Consider the following 20,654-nt stretch of genomic DNA (forward strand, 5'->3'; position numbering starts at 1 on the left):
CTAATTAGCACACGAGCAGGATCATTTTAAAACTGAGACTTGGGCACTTGAAAGCTCAAAATTGCCATCCAACTACCAAAACCCTAAACTAACAAAGCGCGGAAAGCAGGAAAGAGGGGGTCCCCGTTTGCAATGGGGCGATGTGTGAAAAGGTCACAGCACCAACTAACAATAATTTATCAAGAACTAGCTTTTTAATTACAAAGCAATTTATTTATTTATTTACGAACTACATCAAACCCCTAAAAAAGAAAATTGTCTCCCAAATGACAAACTACTAAGAAGATGGATGAGAAAACGTCACATAGTTGGATGTACCAAAGATGAGGGAGTGGACATTAAGAAGCCGAGTTGTCATAGCCTGTGTACCTCTTGCGTGTGGACCTTCAAATGGTGAGTTGCTACCAATTCTCATTCTCTCGCCACCTTGACCATCTATGTAGCTTCAACTAATTGATGCTTGGTTTGCTCTCTCTTTTTGCATCCCTAACTGTTGAGACATGGACCAGCGAGGACTCGAACCTAGGACCTTCCATACGCTGCTGGAGTGTTGTATCACTGAGCTACTAGCCCCTCTTGGACCAGTCGATCCGGGTGTGGCTTATTTCCAACACCAACACCCCCCCTTAAGCCACACCTCTCGTGTGCTTGGGGCTCCTAGCCTAGACCTAGCTCTGATACCATATTGAGACATGGACCAGCTAGGACTCGAACCTAGGACCTTCCATACGTTGTAAGAGTGCTCTACCACTGAGCTACTGGCCCCTTTTGGACCAGTCCATCGTCGGTCCGGGTGTGTCTTATTTCCAACACCAACACTAACAACCTTGTCTCCATAGCTATCACTTTGGTCACTCATCTTTTGTAAGTTGTGCTTGTTGGTCAAGTTGTTCCTAGAACTTTTGAGTATGCTCATCCATCTCAACATGCACTTTCTGCACCATCTATAGAGCTTCATCTCTTTGAAGTGTAAGCTGGTCAATGGAGACTGTTTGACATTGTAGCCTATTAAAAAAGTCTTTGAAAGTGGTATCTATGCCAAATAAAGATGTGATCACGCAAGCATCTCTCCCTCCAACAATAGGCCTAGTAGAGTGCCAACCTCGCAACATCTCAGGGGTCTCCGCCCCAAGCCACCCTCTTGAAGTGAAGAGGCGAGTAAACGTCACACTCCCCCTAAATGAATGCTAGTATATGTGGGGCTTCTCTCCCCCTAAATGAATGCTAGTATATGTTGGGCTTCTTGCCCCACCAATGGAGAATGAGCTCTATTGAACCGCTAAGAGATGTCTCCTACCTCCTACATCACAACTACAATAGACTCCAAGTCCTAGATGTACCTCTAAATGGTGACCAGGGGATACTCTTCATCATATTTTGCAATCTCAATTATGATCCCTTTTGAATCACTAGATCCTAATCCTAAAGAGGTGAGTTGATTGGAATGGCCATGGGTAACTCCTAAGTAGCCATAGGTGGCTATTAATGTGGGAGGGATCACCTTCCTCCTATATGTGCTCAACACTCCACCAAGTTGCTTGTGTAGGGAATGTTTGAGTACCACCAACAACCATCACCAACAAATTTATCTTCTACTACTTGATTCCTTCTACCATGACTTATGGAGAGCCAGGTGAAGGGAATGTTGGAACCTTAACCAAATGCCCAAGTAGCTTCAACCAACAATTAATCTACTCCATAGGCAAGGTGGCTTCCTTAACCTAAGTAACCTCCTCAAGCAAAGTGGATTCCATTGGTAAAGTGCCTTCCACAAACAATGAGGCTAGAGTGCAAAAGTGGCAATGCCACAAATAACAATACCCTTTATCATATCAATATCCAATGGAACCAAGGACTGAGCATCGTCTATCATGGGAGTGTCCCAAGGTATGGTGACAAATGTGGACAAAGACAATTCAATGGGCTCATGATTATCTTCCGTGCTATATTCACCTTCTCTCGACACATCCTTATGCTACCTTTTCTTCCTTGTTGGCTGCACCTCTTCCCCTGTTGGTGCCTAAATGTCTAAAGTAGTCCAACAAAATGCAATCTGCCATGAAGGATCATACTAAGAGGCTCGCTCGAACTTGCACCATTTATCTGCAAGAACCCGTGTGTAGAGAGCATCCACGAACAAGGCAATGGCATGTTGGGTCATCTAGAAGACCTTGTGTTTTAGGGATAGGAATTCTCTAATCTTGTATGACAAAAGTATTGCCCAATTGTATACCTTTCACATGCTAAGGCCAATCATGAAGTCAATCATCCACATAGCACTCCACAGATACTAAAAGGTCTTACTTTCATATACCCAAAAGTAGGGCAAAGGTTCCCTCAATAGTCTTCACTTCATTTGACTATTCTAGTTCTTCCCTCAATAGTCTTCTCTTCATTGGGCTACTCTGGTTCATTTTCTTCTTCATTGTCCTTTTGATCGAGTCGCTGTTCTAAATTTTCTGATTCTGATTCATCATCAAAAACCACTTCTATTAATGAATTTGACCTTTACCAAGGCACCTACAACCAAGAACCCAAGGCTCCTTGCATGTAAAACACAATTTCTTCCTCCTTAGTTCGTTTTTGGCTTCTTCATCCAATTTTGGTGGTAAACTCTTTGGCTGGTGATAAGTTTTATGAAATGGCCTTTTAGATGGGAAACACTTCTTCTAAAACTTTTGCTAGGGAAGAGTGGATTCAAGAACTAGATCTCTCTTAATAGCCTCTTGCAGAGATGAAGGCTCAAAGGCTTTAACCAAGCCCTTCAGATTGTCTGTCAATCCTTCTATAAACAGCATAACTAATCTCCTTTTTGTGATATGAGGAACTATTATGAAAGATGTCGACTACGGAATGTAGCAATCTGACTTAGTTTTCTGATTTTTAAAATTCTTTGGCCAGCGGAAAAGGAAATTGGTTTTGTTTGCTTGTTTTATGGTTTTTTTGCTTTTTTTGTGTTTTTGCAAAGTATGTATGCCTTGGAATTTAAATAATGCAATTGAAAGACAACAATAAACATTAACTAATGACTGAAATAAAATTTCACATTGAGTGATTTTTGTAACAGCAATTATCAAAAGCCAATAAACAATGGAATTCACGATAGACATGCCAAAATTGGCCTACCAGAGGTCCAAAGCCTTGCCTAGAGGGCTACTTTATTAGCATAAATGAGTCCAGGCGCTGCTACAGAAGCTACCAATAAGTCCTAACTGCTCCAATGAGTTTATTTCCTCTAGAAAATAATTATCAAAAACAAATCTAACATAAATAGACCAAACTGTTGCTGTTTCCTTCAAACCCACAGGAGACTTCACTGAAAATAGACAATTTTCCACACTGATTTGCTCCTATCTCTCTCCAGTGACTTCATAAGCCTGAAAGAATGATTCCAATCTTTATTCCTACTGCTGACAATGAGATTTGTATAGAAAATTCCAAGTAAAACCATTCAATTTATTTTTTGTGAATTCCCAGGCAAGCTACAGTGCACAGCTAGGCTGGGAGAGGTATGGCTGGCCACAAACTGCAATAATTCACCAAAATTTGCCCTCTAACTGCTCAGATCTGATTCTCATGATTATTTGCTACTGTAAGTGTCAAAATTCCTCTCAATAATACCCTTGTTGGTCAGATATAAGCATTCCCAACACTCCAAATTGACAAAATATGAAAGGGTTTTCTGTGATGAACCTTTGTTGTACCTGCCTCGCCTTCCTGATAATTAGGGCCTGATCTATCCACAGAAGGTTGGATTTAGGGCCACAAAAGGAAATTACGATTTCCTGCAACATTTAGATATTTTATTTTATATGTCAGCAGTAATATTAGATCAGTGGCATAATTATTGCAGCACAAAATACATACACGACCCATTCTAGATTTTGAGAATTTTCCAGGTTGGCTGGGCTACCCATCCAGACCCATCCCGTCTCTTAGGGCTAATAGGGCCACCTGAGGATGGGCCCAGCATACCCCTGGCTTGCACTCATTTATCTTGAGTGTACTAACAAACAGAGGATATCAGGAAGATAACAAATGCATACAGAAAACATAGATTCATGACTATATTACTTGGTTAACATTTATCCATTATATATAAATTTGTAGGGATTAATTCATTATATTTGTGCCTAGTTGCAGAAACATGACTATCATTAATTAGCATTCCTTTTCTTTACTTATTAGTTGTGTCTGAGAATGAATGAATTATTTTTATTCTTCTATCTGTCACTAAAGTGTATTTTAATGCAGCATACTAAACCTGATATTGCAAGTTAACTATCTGGCGTGAAGATTAAGTTCATTTTACCGTTTTGTACATTACAAATGTGCTTAGTTCATTTCACAAGACATTTTTTAGGCATGGAACCGATTTAGCAATTGATCTAGGCCACTAGTTAAATTAGATTCATTACTGTTATATGAGGAATGAAAGCAAATTTAATACAACTTGCACAAAGACATACTTCATCATTTCGACATTTAAGCGGATTGGCCTGGGGACATACCAGCCTGCTGGCGATGGGGAGGGATGCTTGCAAGGCGCTGGTCCTTCATCGCTGGGAAGAACCAACACCTAGCCCTTTCACATCGTCTGCTGACTAATGCATTCCCAGGGCAGTCCTCATGATTTTCTAGGCATCATAAATTATGAAAACTGAAATAAATATTATTACTGAGTAATGAAGTTACCTGCTGGATGCTCTCCTTGCCCCTCTCTCCTTGTCACCTCCTCTTCCATGTTTCCTTGGGGTATAGGTTTATACCTCTTTGAAACCACGCGATTCCCCTTGAAACATGGCGTCTATTCCAGAGATGGCTTGGGAAGGGATGCGTCCTTTCATTACTCCCACTAGTTAAAATAAAATGTATTTTGAGCGGTAAAAATAATTTATGTATTGAAAATATATATATTTATGTACATGTATTGTTTAATGTTTCTAATCATTGCTTGTTGTCTACATGGGACTATGACATTTTTGTCCTTTCTCTCAGAAATGGAGGTCTACGTCCCCAATTCCAATCCACACACCTGCAAAATGTGTTGCAAACCTTCAAAATAGTTTTCTTCTAAAAAATCTTCAATCACATAATGCAAAAATGAGTTCCCAAATGCTCTTTTAACATTCCTCAAACCCTAATTCGAATTTGGGGTTAGGGTTGGACTTTTGGCATCATTAAGCATGTTAAAATGTTTATTTTTATTAAAAAAATACTTCCCCTAAGTGATTTGACCCATTGAGGGTCTAATTCCTCATTAAAAGTGACCATATATTTAAGTTATAACTTCTAGGAAAATGTGCCAAGGGGTCACTTTATTAATATAAAGTGATTGTATTATTTCACTTTATTATTATTTATTTAATCCAACTTAATATTTCCTAATTTATTCATAAAATGAAATCTAAGACTCAGATTTGAATTTCGTCTGAAGCACTGTGATCACTGATATTGTCTGAGTCCTGCAGGCCAACTGACAATTCCTCCTAAAAACTAGGGACTCACCCTAAAAAATAGGAACCTCTCTCCAAACACCTGTAACTACTCAAAAAGGATCCTTCTCTGCTCCTTGGTCCCATGGGTGGTCATCCAATCAACTGCTAGTTATTTCTAAAAAATAGGAGACCTCCCTAAAAAATAGGAACTATCGTTTGAAGGTCCAAAACGGCTCACAAAGCCCCTGCAAAGCTCCATGACCCTCATAATGAGTCCCCTAACCATATCGTTGACCTACGGGAACTCGAATGGTAGGTCAACCCCTGCTCATCTCATGTCACCTAGAAAAGGGGACATTACATATTACAACAAGCTTTTGGAAATCAACAATTGTAAATGTAAATAGACTGTGATGACTTTCAGAACAATCAGAATTTTGAGACAATGAATTTATACTGTTATTGTTTGATATGAAGAAATATAAAACTGATTTTTATGTCTTACCAGTTTGCCTCTGTAGATACGAAGACCAAGCAATTATATGTATTCTCCCTTGCACCGCATGTATCGTACTTATTCAATAATGGGAGGCGGATATATATCTTTTGTCTTCATTGGATCGTGCCTCCACAAGGGGTTGCGATCCTATGTGGAACCACGTGTGGTTCCACATAGGGTCGTGACCCCTGTGTGGAGCCACGATCCTTCTACACCGGCGGAATTACTTTAAACCAAACATCACATTTAGCAAACTAATATGTTAGTTTAATACTAACTTAATTAAATCCCAATAAATCGCAAGTAACATAAAATCGAATTTTTGGGTGCTATTAATCAGATTACGATTTTGTTTAGAGTTACGACTGAGACTAATTTTAACACTCCCTTTTAGTCTTAGGAGTATAGATCTAAAACTTAATTTAGCTCAACACTAATCTCATGATAATTACATCACCTAGGTGTGAAGAATCATCCTGTGATTCTAAGGATATACTCACTTTGATATCCAATTTTAAGTATCAGCCTATGATACTAAGGATATACTCATTTTGATATCCTTGTTTTAAGTATCAGCCTGTGATACTAAGGATATACTCACTTTGATATCCTTGTTATAGTATGTGCACTAACATTAATCCGCTTACATAATGTCTACTATAACTTATCATATTACCGATATTCAAATTGTCTGATTTTCAATTTATATGATCTTCCAAACATTTATAAGATCGTCACCTTACAATGTTAAAATACAAGCGTTCATTAACTAAAGAATCGTCATCCTTTAGGAATGAACACAGGGAAAGGTTACATACTTCATATACTCAAATATATGACCAAGAAGTTTACATAATTTTAGACATCAATTACATTTTAACCATACCAAGATACCTCCTGAAGTGATCAGTTTTCACTCTTGCTAGGGGTTTGGTGAGAATGTCAGCTGTTTGATCTCCTGTATTGACATATTCCAGTCTTATTACCTTTCTCTCTGTCATGTCTCTTACATAGTGATATGGGATCTCAATGGGCTTGGATCTATCATGGAAAACTGGATTCACTAAAAGTTTAATGCAGCTCTGATTGTCACAACGAATGATAGTAGGCTTCAAACTTTCACCAAACAGTCGTACTATCAATTTTCTCAACCATACGGCTTCCTTAGCTACCATGGATGCAGCTATATATTCAGCTTCTGTGGAGCTCTGAGCTACGGATGATTGTTTTCTGCAGATCCAAGATACCATAGCTGATCCTAAGCTGAAACAACATCCTGAAGTGCTCTTCCTGTCTATCACGCTTCCAGCCCAGTCTAAATCAGAGTATCCATGTAGGTTCAATGCAGTGTGTTCATAATGCAATCCATAGTCCAAGGTACCTTGTAGATATCTCAATATATGCTTTACTGCAACCAAATGTATTTCTTTGGGTTCAACCATGTGTTGGCTGAGTGCATTTACTGCATAACATATATCAGGTCTGGTATTGACTAGGTACATTAATGATCCAATAATCTGTCTGTATAATGTTGAATCTGCAAATTTGGAATCTGCTATAGCTTCTTTTAGTTTATGTAGGTTTGTTTCCATAGGAGATGACATTGGCTTACAATTCATCATTCCAAATCTCTTCAGAATGTCAATGGTATATTTACCTTGATTTAGATAAATACCATCTGGTTTTTGCCATACTTCTAATCCAAGGAAATAATGGAGTAGACCTAAATCCTTCATCTCAAACTCTGAAGCTAGTTCCTGTTTGCATTTTGCAATGAGATGATCTTCGCTTGTAATTAATAAGTCATCTACATATAATATGAGTATCAACATTTCACCTTTGATTATTTTGAAATACAGATTTGGATCAACAATATTCTTAGAGAAACCTATCTCTAATAAGTAACTGTCAATTCTTTCGTACCATGCTCAGGGAGCTTGTTTTAATCCATACAATGCTTTCTCTAACTTGCATACATGTGTTTTAGCATTATTTACCTCAAATCCCTCAGGCTGCTCTAGATATACTTCTTCTTCAATTGTTCCATTCAAAAATGCAGTTTATACATCCATTTGATGAACTTTCCATCCTTTAGATGCTGCTATAGCCAAGATTGTTCTAACAGAAGTGTATCGTGCAACAGGTGCAAATGTTTCTTCATAGTCAATTCCTTCCTTCTGTGAGAAGCCTCGAGCAACAAATCTTGCCTCATGTTTTTCTATACTGCCATCAACAACATGCTTAATTTTAAAGAGCCATTTAGAAGATACAACTGATTTTCCTTTAGGTCTAGGCACAATTTTCCACACATCATTCTTTAAGGTAGATTAATATTCCTCTATCATGGCATCCTTCCATACTTCTTGTTTAAGAGCCTCTCCGGCACTTGAAGGTTCAGCATTTATGAGGTCTGTCATTAGAGTAACATAGCTAGAAAACTTTGAAGGTCTTTTGCTTTCTCTAACTGTTCCTCTAGGTGTTGCAAAGGATTCTGCTTCCTGTACTGTTTTAGTGGCCCATAGTGATCTCTTCCTGGGATTCTCTGTTGTAGTGTTCTCAAGTTCCAAGGTGTTATCCTCAGGATGCTCCCTCTGAGTTTCAGAAAGAGAATCTTCTTCCAAATTAATGGAATTAGTTGGGATTTCAGGTGTGATGGAACTCCTTGTTTTGTTAATAGCTATATCTTACTCAAATATGACATCTCTGCTTAATTCTATTTGTCTTTGACCAGGGATGAATATTCGGTAGGCTTTAGATGTTTCACTATATCCTACAAAATCCCTTTCTGTCCAGTAGGTTCTAATTTAGTTCTTTTCTCCTTAGGTACATGAATATAAACAAGACATCCAAATATTTTGAGATGGGTAATATCAAGTTTAATTCCAGTTAAGACTTCTTCAGGAGTTTTGTCACCAATATGAGAGTGAGGACATCTGTTTTGAATGTATACAGCGGTATTAGTGGCTTCTCCCCAAAGTGCAGTTTCTAGGTTTTGATCTAACAACATAGCTCTTGCCGCTTCTACTATTGTTCTATTTTTTCTTTCAGCAACCCCGTTTTGTTGAGGATTGTAAGGTACAGTGAACTCCCTCTTAATCCCAGCATCTTTACAAAACTCTTTAAACACTTTTGATGTGTATTCCCTACCATTGTCAATCCTAAGAGTTTTGATTTTCCTACCAGAGTGATTTTCTGTAATAGATTTGAACTCTTTAAATTTCCTAAGAATATCTTCAGATTCTTTACTTTTAAGGAAATAAATCCAAGTTTTCCTAGAAAAATCGTCTACAAAGATTACATAGTATAATGCATTTCCTAGTGATGGTTCAAACATAGGCCCACATAAGTCAGAGTGAACTAGTTCTAGTACCCCTTTAGTTTTTCTAGAACTGCAAGGAAAAGAGTTTTTAGTGTTTTTCCCTAGTGCACATCCTTTACAAACATTTGAATGAATTGGCTTTAGTTTAGGTAGTCCTGTGACTAATTTCTCCATAGAGGTTAGAGCACGAAAATGTAAGTGCCCTAGTCTTCTATGCCAAATTTCTGCTTGATCTATGACTTCATGAAGTAAGGTTTGATTTGGCTCATTACACAATTCATATAGGTGCCCTTGTCTGTAACCAATCACTTGTGCTCTTTTGAAGGTGGTTGTTTTTGGCCAAGCCATTACCTTTCCTTCTATGAATGAGACTCTATATCCGTCGTCCTCAAGTGCAGAGATAGAGACTAAGTTCCTTTTGATGCCTGGTACAAATAGTACCCCGGTGAGTTGGATTGAGATTCCAGACTTCAGTATGATTGTACATGTCCCGACACCCTTTACAGGATGTGCAGAGTCATCCCCTATTGTTACCTCTTCATTTGATCCCTTTTTCATTGAGTCTAGTAATTCTCTGAATCCGGTGACATGTCTTGACGATCCGTTGTCTATCACCCAAGTGTTAGACTTGTTTGAAGCTTGACTTGATAGTGCTGAATATAATACAAACTTCTCAGATTCAAGTTCTGTGTTCCTCTCTACTTTGGCGAATGATGCCTGCTGTTTTACTTTATCAGGACAGTTAAATGACATATGTCTGTACTGATCACATCTATGACATTGGATTTTTGACATGTCTTTCTTATGAAAGCTTTTCCCATGATGGGATTTTCTGTTCTTGAAGTTTCTCTTCTTGCCTTTCTTACGGGAGTCAGTATTCAGAATGTGGAGGTCTTCCCTTTCATTTTCCTTGATTCTTCAAGGAGACAGTCATCCCTTAGTCAATCAAATTCTATGAATTTATCCCTTGCATTTATGCCTTGTTTGAATGATTCCCGGGATTCAGGTAATCCATCTAGGGTAATCATTGATAGTTCTTGCTTCTCGACATGATAATCAAGTTTTTGCAGTTGATCTCTGAGTGAACCTATCCTCATGAAGTATGAGTTTATTGTTTCACCTTTATTTATACTTATGTGGTTCAACTGTCTTTTTAGAGCTAGGGTTTTGCTCGGATTGTTTATTTCATACGTCCTTTCAAAGGTTTTGAACATTTCATATGCGTTGTCATATTTTAATATAAGTGGTATTATGTGATCCCTTACTGCATCTATCACGATTTTTACAGCTTTATCATTTCCTTCATTCCATACAGTTTTCTCAAGTTCGTCTACAAGTTCGGGCTTGTCTTCTTTTATGAATTTGATTACTTTGTTCTCTTTTAACACTATCATAATTCTAACTTTCCAAGCCAAAAAATTTGCTGCTCCTTCGAGTCTGTCCTCGAATCTGATTGTGTTCACCATTTTAGAACTCTTCAATTTTGTAAACTTCGCTTTCAGACTATTTGGATCTTTAAGTAGTTAGGCTCTGATACCATGTAAATGTAAATAGACTGTGATGACTTTCAGAACAATCAGAATTCTGAGACAATGAATTTATACTGTTATTGTTTGATATGAAGAAATATAAAACTGATTTTTATGTCTTATCAGTTTGCCTTTGTAGATACGAAGACCAAGCAATTATATGTATTCTCCCTTGCACCGCGTGTATCATACTTATTATCTTATTCAATAATGGGAGGCAGATATATATCTTTTGTCTTCATTGGATCGTGGCTCCACACAGGGGGTCGCGATCCTATGTGGAACCACGTGGTTCCACATAGGGTTGTGACCCCTGTGTGGAGCCACGATCCTTCTACACCGGCGGAATTACTTTAAACCAAACATCACATTTAGCAAACTAATATGTTAGTTTAATGCTAACTTAATTAAATCCCAATAAATCGCAAGTAACATATAATCAAATTCTGGGTGCTAATAATCAGATTACGATTTTGTTTAGAGTTAAGACTGAGACTAATTTTAACAGCAATATAGCTCTCAACAGCACCATTCTGCTTAAGCTAAGCTAATTCACATAAATGCACTTTTGGGTCCTTCCTATCAAATCTCTCCATCAACTTCTTGCAAAACTCATCATATGAGTTTATGAGAGCATGGCCTTGAGTAACTATCCCACGGTACCACCACTCATGGGCAACTCCTTCAAGATGAAAAGATGCAAATTTTATGGCCTCATTTCCGCCATAGGCCTCAATGACATGCATGTGTCTAGCTTCTGAATCCAAGCACGCGTTGTGCTCTTTCCACTCACTTTTGTTGGGCTTGTGGCCTTGTCGCATTCCACCTCTTGATCTCTATTGATTCATAAAATGGTTTGAGTGATAGCTCATTCCAAATCTCTTGGGGAAGAGCTCAGTACTCCACATAATATGCAATAATCTCATCAACTGTGAGCAACTCAGCTTTTGGTCTATGGTTTTGTTCTTTTGTTATGATTAAAGTTAGCTAGAATGGTCTAACAGTACAATCCATAATGGTTCTAGTGTATTGATTTGCATTGTTTACATGCCGATTTGTGTTTCTAGAAGTACTTTCATTACCATTCTGTTGATGGGGATACTCATGTGTCGACCCATTTTCGTGATCAACTGTGCCATCGTGTCCACATTACATCAAGCTTCCTTTCTACCCACTCATCAGGATTATCACCCATCTTGATCTCTTTGCCTTTTTCTACCTTGTTTTTCTCAACTAACACTATTGGGTCATTTTCAAAGATTGAAGTTTCAATACCGTCTTCAAGGATTGACTGCTGAAATAAGTTATGTGGAAATTAAAACTACTTTTTGCAATTTCTCTAAATAATATCTGTTTTCTGTCACTTGGATGCATGAGATAACAACTGTTGCATGAAAACATTAACACAAAAATCACATGCTGACAAAACCACCAGCTATGATACAACTATGACAACTTACCCTAATTTTTGTTATTGTATATAAAATGCAATGCAATGTCATCAACACTTTCTGATCACCCAAATCTTGGAGTAGGCAAGGTGAGAGCATACAGAGCCTCCAACCACACGATTAGTCTAGATGAATGCAATTACATATGAAATGGTGGCAAGCTCAACCAAATACATTGGCAGCCAAGCCAGCCAAATTGACACCTCTTCAATGAACTATGTATTATGACACGCAGACAACAAAACCATCCTATCAACACTTATTCAACAGACTGTGCATATGCAATGCAAAGCCGCTAGCAGAATTTATAAGCTTGATTCAAACCAAAATGGTCAATAAATGCCAACTTGGTCATGCCAAAACAGGTTGCATGTAAAATCCAACTTACAAAATGAAAATGCATTCAAATGAAGCCTCCAACAATACTACCATCTGGGGTTTGCAAAATATATGTAAAACGCATTACAAATTAACCCAAAATGATAATATATGGCTGATATGAATCTGACATTAAGCTTTGAATGTAAATTAGAACTGCTGTTCATAAACAAAATAATTTAGAGAGCTCGTAACAACCACAAAGTAAGACACCCATAAGCATATTCATCAAACCAACTCATTTATACCTCAAAAGACGGTAGCATGTAACTGATAATGGTCTCTTAACACTCGGTACAGCTAATAACTTGGTACAATGAGGTCTATCATACATGGAAACACTCAACAAACACTCACAGATGATGTCACGACCATTTCCAAACTGAAATCCACTGAAGAGAGCATTCCCAAAAGCATACTTTGGGGTAGAATAACACCCAGCAGCAGTACAACTGAAATTCAAAACTAAGGAGGCTTCAATACAGCAGTGTGTGGCCTCCTATGCAACATCTACATACTTATCATTCCATGGAAACTCAGAAATTCAACACCGAAGTGTTATGACTGAAGCTATGAGAGCTAGGTACCATCAAAACACCCAAAATGAGAGGAAAACTACAACACTTCCTTTGGAAACTCAAACGCCCTTCTTGGCATGTACAATCTGCCTGTAGCTGGTACGGCCTCTTCACAAATTTCCTTAAAAATATACAGGCTAAAAAAATAACATGAAGGAATAAAGGAATATCCACATAAACTCTTCAAAATTAATCATGATTGCAACGTGCAAGAGGTAAGGCACTGGTACGACCTACACAAGGGCCTCCAATATTGCCCTACAAAAACTCCAAAAACAGCTGAGATACTCAAGCAAATAATATCTTATATTTTGCAAATCAAAACACATAAAAAACATTGATTTTAAACAACAATCTAGAAAACTTCACTTGCAAAAATAGTTGTGACTTCTAGATGAAATCACCAAGTCCAACTTGGAGGGTTTTCATCCTCGAAACTGGTATTTCTAGATGGTTTCCATCCTCAAGAAATAAGAAACTCTCGAACTCCTCAGAGCAAACCATATATGAAAAAAGGTAACCCTTTTCTTTTCATAGCTCTTTTTTTTTATAAATTTTTCCTAATGAATAAAATAATAATCTCTTTTCAGCCCCCTATTCACTATAATATTTAAAAATCATTAAAAATTGTGCAAAATGACCACATTTTTTCCCCTTGAGCCAAACACCTCCATTTTACACAACTTATAGTCACTTTGCACTTTTTAAATAATTAAATAAGCTGTCTATTTAAATATATTAGATATATTACCTTTGACAGCTTAATTTAATTATTTAATTTGCTTTACCCTTTTTCAACACCAATTAACTTATTGGAAAATATGGGAAATAAACTAATGGCTACAAATTTTCTTACGTGCGAGAAGGGAACATTACAGTAATATCGCATCACATCATAAGATGAGTCGCTGATCTTTTATCAGCTACTTGGTGTTTAAGGAGGGTCCATAGGATATTCTAGGCTGTCCTTTACATAATATGGTGAATATTAAAAAAGAGACTAGAAGCTCAATCATCAACAATAAGTCAGAAATTATCTATTGCTTCTTATTATTTATGGCATTCTAGACAATCCTATTGCAATTGATGGAAAGAATTTTTCTTTATAATCTGAAATTCCTGCTATTACTATTCCAACCACACTATATACAAAGATATATCATATATTCAAAGAAATGGAGGTGATTGCCAACCATTTCCAGCCATACAGTTATGGATTGATGCAAGCTTTCTTTCAAAGGAATGAAGCTTTAAATTTATAAATTTAACATCTTATTACAGCATTATTCTTATCAGCAATTGTATGAAAATTAATATTTTAATTTTGTAATTATAGAGATTTTATAATCATTGTAATAATCTGGAAAGTATTCCATTGGATTCTTTCTTTTATAGTGCTTCATTGCAAGGATCTTAGAGGATTCACTGATTGATCCCTTTTCTTCATTGTAAAAAAGTTAAAAATCCTATTCATGTCAAATGGGTTGTGCTTAAATGGCAAAGGCATAAGGTTCTCAAGAAGGAGATCCATGTTCAAGTCCCCGAAGTGACATCTTAAGTTGGAGTTCCAAGTGTAGAATAAAATTTAAAAAAACAATTCCTGTTCAGCTTATCCATTGGATCTTTTATTTGATTTTCAATATAGTATCTGCCATGTGTGGCATGCACCAAAATCGAGTGATTTAGTCTATCATTTTCCACTTACATTCCATTGGTTTGGCTTAATCACAATTTGCATTTCACTATCAACCATTTTGACTAGATCAATTCTATGACTTTGCTTATATTATAAACTGGTGGGCTAACTACCAATATCTTTCATAGTAATTCCATTGTCCTCATTCTAGTCTCGATATGCTCTCATCTTATCAAGAACTTGGCAATGATTGCTAAACAATTGTTGTGGATTCAAGCTAATACCCTCTAAGGATTATTATGAAACATTAATGTGCAAAAGAAGTTCATGAAAAATTAAGTATAGAAGGAAAATAGTGTTAGAAGGTTGGTGCCTTTGTCCCCTTGGTTGTTCAACGCCACCCTCGATGATTCATGACATGGCTTAACCACCTCCCATGGTTTGTTTATCTCTGGTGTTTGTATCAAGCATTAATAGGTCGATCGTTTGGTGCAATGGTAAACCTTGGGCCACCAAGTGGTATCAGAGCTCAGTTCATGGATTCGAATCCCTTGGTCACGCTTGGGGGGGATTGTTGGAAGGTTGGTGTCTTCATCCCCTTGGTGGTTCAACGCTGCCCACGAGGATTCATCGCATGGCTTAACTGCCTCCTATGGTTTGTTTATCTCTGGTGTTTGTATCGGGCATTGATAGGTCGATCTTTTGATGCAACGGCAAACCTTGGGCCAACAAATAGTTACACATAATGAAGACCAAAGTTCAAGAAATTCGTCCAGACTACACCAAAGAATCAAAGCACACAAAATAGGAGATGGATATAAAGGAAAAGGAGGAAAAGCTTGTTTTCCTTCCTGAGTCAACAAAGCAAGCAACAACAAAGGGTGAAGAAACAAACAAGGATCCAAAGATAGCAAAGGGTGTAATATATGGGCATTCACATCATTATAAAGCAAGAATAATGGAGGAAACTATCACAAAGGCATGATCATAGGGGAAATCAGTAAGCCAATCAATATGAATCTACATGAAATCAAATAAGACTACAATAAGCAATGGAACCATAAAATTAATGACTACCAATAGAAAACAAGGAAAACATACTATGATGAAGAATGGAATCAAACAGATTGAACAAAAGCTCAATCAAGGATGGGATATAGGTACCATCAAGCTAAAAGCATTGCGAAGATAACTATGGATGGTTAGAAAATTGGTCATGGCATCATATTTGTAATGATTTCCAATAGTCGTACCATTTGACATCTCATGTTTTAGGGATGAAACATATCAAGGAGAGATAGCATGTTATGTACAAAACGATAAGATATTATAATGTATTTAGATGGATGGAGATGCTAACATGTGGCACACGTCACTTACATTAATTATATTGGGCCATGTGGACAACTTGAATAATTAATTATATCAAGTGACAAGTAGGCCCTCATTGGGATTACCACTCCATTATGTTATTAGGTCTATATAAAGGAGATTATTATCATTGTGAGCGTGCCATTGTGCTTGAGATCTTTTGAAGATTTAGCATGAAGTGGCTTCTTCCATAAGGATTATTGTATGGTGTTACCCTACCTCGAAGGTTGATTCTTTGTCTACAAATATTGGATATAAGGGCATTTTGGCCCACAAACATCTCATGTTGTGTGTGATCTATCTTCTACCATGTATTATTTCCATTATTATGCGTGGATCTTATCAAAGCTATAAAGATCATCAAAGCCACTGATGGTGGGGTTCACAAAAAAAATTTTGTCCCGTATGTGAAATCATTGATCAACAATGGCACCATCAACTTCACAAGACATTATGTATAGCTGGTTACTTCCTAAATCTAACATAACAATTCTATTTAGACTTCAAAAACAATATTGATGTTTTGAAGTGGGCTCTACACAATTATGAGAATTGATAGAAAAGAATTCTTACATTAGACATGTTGGTTAACAGATCTGCCTTTCTCTAATATTTTTTATAAGGACTCATGCATACCCCTGCTGAAAAGCAAAAGAAACCAACAGTTGGGTGAACCGATTATTGGTTTACCCTCTGCACAAGAGTGCAGCTCCCGTATGATATTCAATAAATTTTAAAGTAAAGTAATCACAAAGAAATGCACTTTTAACCAGAAAGCGAGAAAGGCTTTTCACATCCATTTGTCCACACAATATGAATGCTACGAAATAATTATTCATAAATGTAAAGCCCACAGGCTTGAACTTTGAATATTTCATTCTTATAAAACTTATTTCAAAAACTGTACTCAATGTATTATGAATTCTGATCGAGACTCACTCATGCCTTAAAAGACAAGGGGGGTCAAAATCATTCAAACAACAACAAACAACTAATTTCCTTAATTAAATGAATTCACAAACTTATAATAAGTGGATAATCAAAGAAGTAAAATATTCTACACACAAACATATATCCCAACAGAGATTTGTTCTTTCATTCAAACGCACGGATTTGAAGGTTGTGCAAAGTATATCATTTCATTCACAGATAAAATGTCTTCACTAGAAATTCCAAAAGAAAGCTAAGTCTGCTAATCCAAATCAAAGTTTTTCGGACACTCATAAAAGCTTGCTTAATTACATATATAGCCTGCAGGCTAATAGTTTTTGAAAATAAATAGAGTTCTTTTTAAACTCTATTCTAAAGTTAAAGAAACTGACTCGCCTAAAACCGAATAAAACTTAAATAGCTAAGAGCTACAGACAGAATGCAGCTCATTCATAACCTGATCAAGATTCCAACGTGGTAGACGAAAAGGCCGGTTTATCCCGTTTTGTCGCAGTGCCACGTACATTCCGCTAGTCCAAGTGCGTCGTTGAGAAATTGAGGATGACCTAATAATGTGGGAGGCCAATATGCAGAATACGTTGTTTCCAGACTTCTTTATCCATGTTTACTTGCATGACTTTTATTTTATGCGCTTCCAGATGATGGAAGCAAACTGCTAGCATTAACTCGATCCTAGCCACCTTGGAGAAGCCATCCGTAGTTAGAGACTTTGTTTCTTTAATGAACTGCACTCTCTCCTTGAAAGTTTTGGCCATGTCCGCTGCATGCTCGATTGTTTGTCCATCAACTTTCAGGAGTTGTATATCGATGCATTTCAAATCTTTCTGCATCGTATCAATGAGCTCTTTCAATCCCTTTAATAATTTGATGGATTCTTCATGGCCCTGTTTGATGATTGAGTTTCTCCATTCAATGTTTTTCCTTGATACATACAGTACATTGTCATCCAAGTTATCCACAGGCTTTTCAGCAAGAAATATAATAATTCCACATTTTTGTACATCATTCATTTGTGCTAAAACTGTTACCCATTTATTTATTTCTTTGTCCCATCTTGTAGCTTCTAACTCCAGCTCTTTACTCACGACTATAGCACTCTCATACACCTTGATTAAGCTCGCAATGTAACTTGTGCCTTGTTGCACTATGGAGTCAAGCCATTCATCAAAAATCTCAGCTATCATATGGCCTCTTTGAACCTGATCCAATAGCTTTTGGTTTACTAGTCATTTAGGGTCAAAAGACAATGACATCTGCAACAGAGGTTGAGGACTCGGGTGATGTATGGCATTGATGTATTCTGCCATTTGTGTAACAACCTGTTTCAATTCCTGTTTGTCCTTCTCATCTTTCCAGGTTCTAGATATCATTTTTTTGGTGGAGGATTCCAAATGTTTGGCATACACAGCTCTTGAAGCAACTACTAGGTAAATTTTCTCAACAATAAAATCTTTTTCAGTGGCAATTTTTGGGTCCTTATTTGAGATAGGCTTTGCCACTTTTGCTACCCAGTGCCCTGTATCATCGTCAACCTCCATCATAGCCTCTGTTTTAAGCTTTTTGGGTTTGGATATTTTTCCAAGATACTTACTAAGCATATCTTCCATGGGAATGGTAATAGGAACCACACTGCGTTTCTTGACAATAGAAGCTCCTAGCCATTAAGAAACACTAGAAGATTCTTTGGGCGGAGGTGTCTGATGATCAAGTAGATCAACAATAGTCATGGTGTTCATTGGGTTTGGATTTTCTTCAGATTATTTCTCTGTATCCGCATCCTGAATTGAAGGATTATTTGACACTTGATCATCCATGGCCACCTGGGTTTCCTCACTTGAATCTAAGTCCACAACAATCTAGTCCGTTGTTGGTTCCCTGTTTCTCTTTCTGCCCCTAGAATGGGTGACTCGAACCGCTGAGGAACTCAATGGGGATTTATGTGACCTCTTGGTTTGAACTTTTCCAACTTTCGGCTTTGTGTCACCTACAATATCAACAATTACATTAGAGGAGGAAATGGGAATTTATGTTGCAGCATGGAGTGGATCAACTGTTATCTCTTTAGGAGTAATGATTGGCCCCTTTCTGAATTTACGGTCCCTCAACCACTACTACGTTCTCCTTATAACATTAAAGGACTTGGCCTGGATACTTTCTTCTTCTCTCCTGTCCCAATCAATTTCAAGGATGGGTTGCCCTTGAACCCTTACATTGAATTTAGGATCTAACACATCTTCTCCCTCTTCTTCTTGTATTCCTGCCACATTTATTGACAATCTCATTGTAACAATCTGTTGCAAAGTGAACCTTGACCACAATCTCCTTCTTACTTCAAATTCATCGCACCAATTTTCCCAATAATCTTCTAAGTGGGGTTCATGAAAGAAATTGGCATCAACATTTAAATGTTCCACAGCATAGCCTCTACTATCAAACTTATGTCGGGCAATGTAGGGCTGTAAATTCAGTTTCTTGAACTCTAATTCTAGGTTCAAAGCATCAGAAACAGATTTGCAACTATAATATCCAAGTTCAATTGGGAAGGCAACTCCAGATTTACTCTTCGCCCCTAACTTTTTATCAATGTGGGCAAGTTGTCTGCAAACTTCAATAAGTATATAGCTATCGAAGGCATACCTGGGCAATTTGAATGGTTCACCTTCAAAGCCCCCTACTCTAATGTAAGTAAATCTGCAAAATTCGATAAAATAGCTTTTGTACATACTGACCAGCTCCATAGATTCGACTGACATTCTTTTATTTGTGTCTCCCTGCAGTTCAAAGACAAGTCTGCCTGTGAAAACATCATTCCATCTTGTAACATTTTCAGCATTTCTATGTTGCTGCAGGTGTGGCTAATAATCATAAACCTTCATGCCATCCACCCAAGGCTCATCATGTAACCCTTGCCACTCTCTGGTACAAGCCAATATATAGAATAAATATGAGGACATATAAAAACCAAACACTCCAACAAAATTATTCAAAACCTCATGCAGCCTTTTAGCAATAACATGTGCCCAGTCAAGATATTTTTCACCAGCTAACAATACCTGAATGTAAAAATGCTTGTAGTCCTCCCAGTGGAAAGCATGTGAATTCCCTTTGAGTCTGTTTAACAAAATCACAATATCCCGCACCTCCGTTATGAAATGCTCTCTTGTAAGAGGTTTGGGTAATTGGGAACCCCTTTCTAAACTTTTAAGAGCCAATTCCTAGCAATGACGCTCTTATAAGTGCTTTTCATCTCAAAGAAGAATGCACATGAAGTACCAATGGACCAATCTTCATACGGCTCCTTACGAGGAATACCAATTGCAGCCACCATTGTTTCCCTATTGATTTCTACTAACAATTCACCACTGCTGGTCCTAATGCACCTGTTACCAGCATCATACCCGTTCATACATGCTATCACCAATTATGGGCAAGGAGCGGTTGTTGGGAATGCATCAGCTTCAATCAAGCCACTTTTAACAATTCTTTCCATCATTGAGTTAGCCT

General features: G+C 37.4%; 1 protein-coding gene across 5 annotated transcripts in view; it reads right to left on the reverse strand.

The window, feature by feature from the left end:
* LOC131076214 (uncharacterized) overlaps nucleotides 1-20,654 on the reverse strand; it is a 139,978-nt gene that overhangs the window by 29,387 nt on the left and 89,937 nt on the right. Inside the window, exon 10 of one of the 5 annotated variants that reach the window (XM_058013288.2) lies at nucleotides 3,597-3,785. The exons of the other annotated variants lie outside the window; for them this stretch is intronic. Coding sequence (XP_057869271.1) covers nucleotides 3,612-3,785 — 174 coding nt within the window. The 3' untranslated portion in view covers nucleotides 3,597-3,611. Of the gene's footprint in view, nucleotides 1-3,596; nucleotides 3,786-20,654 lie in introns of those variants that run through there. 5 annotated transcript variants of the gene reach the window in all.

The sequence above is a fragment of the Cryptomeria japonica genome, chromosome 3 (genome assembly GCF_030272615.1).
Source record: "Cryptomeria japonica chromosome 3, Sugi_1.0, whole genome shotgun sequence".
NCBI lineage: Eukaryota > Viridiplantae > Streptophyta > Pinopsida > Cupressales > Cupressaceae > Cryptomeria > Cryptomeria japonica.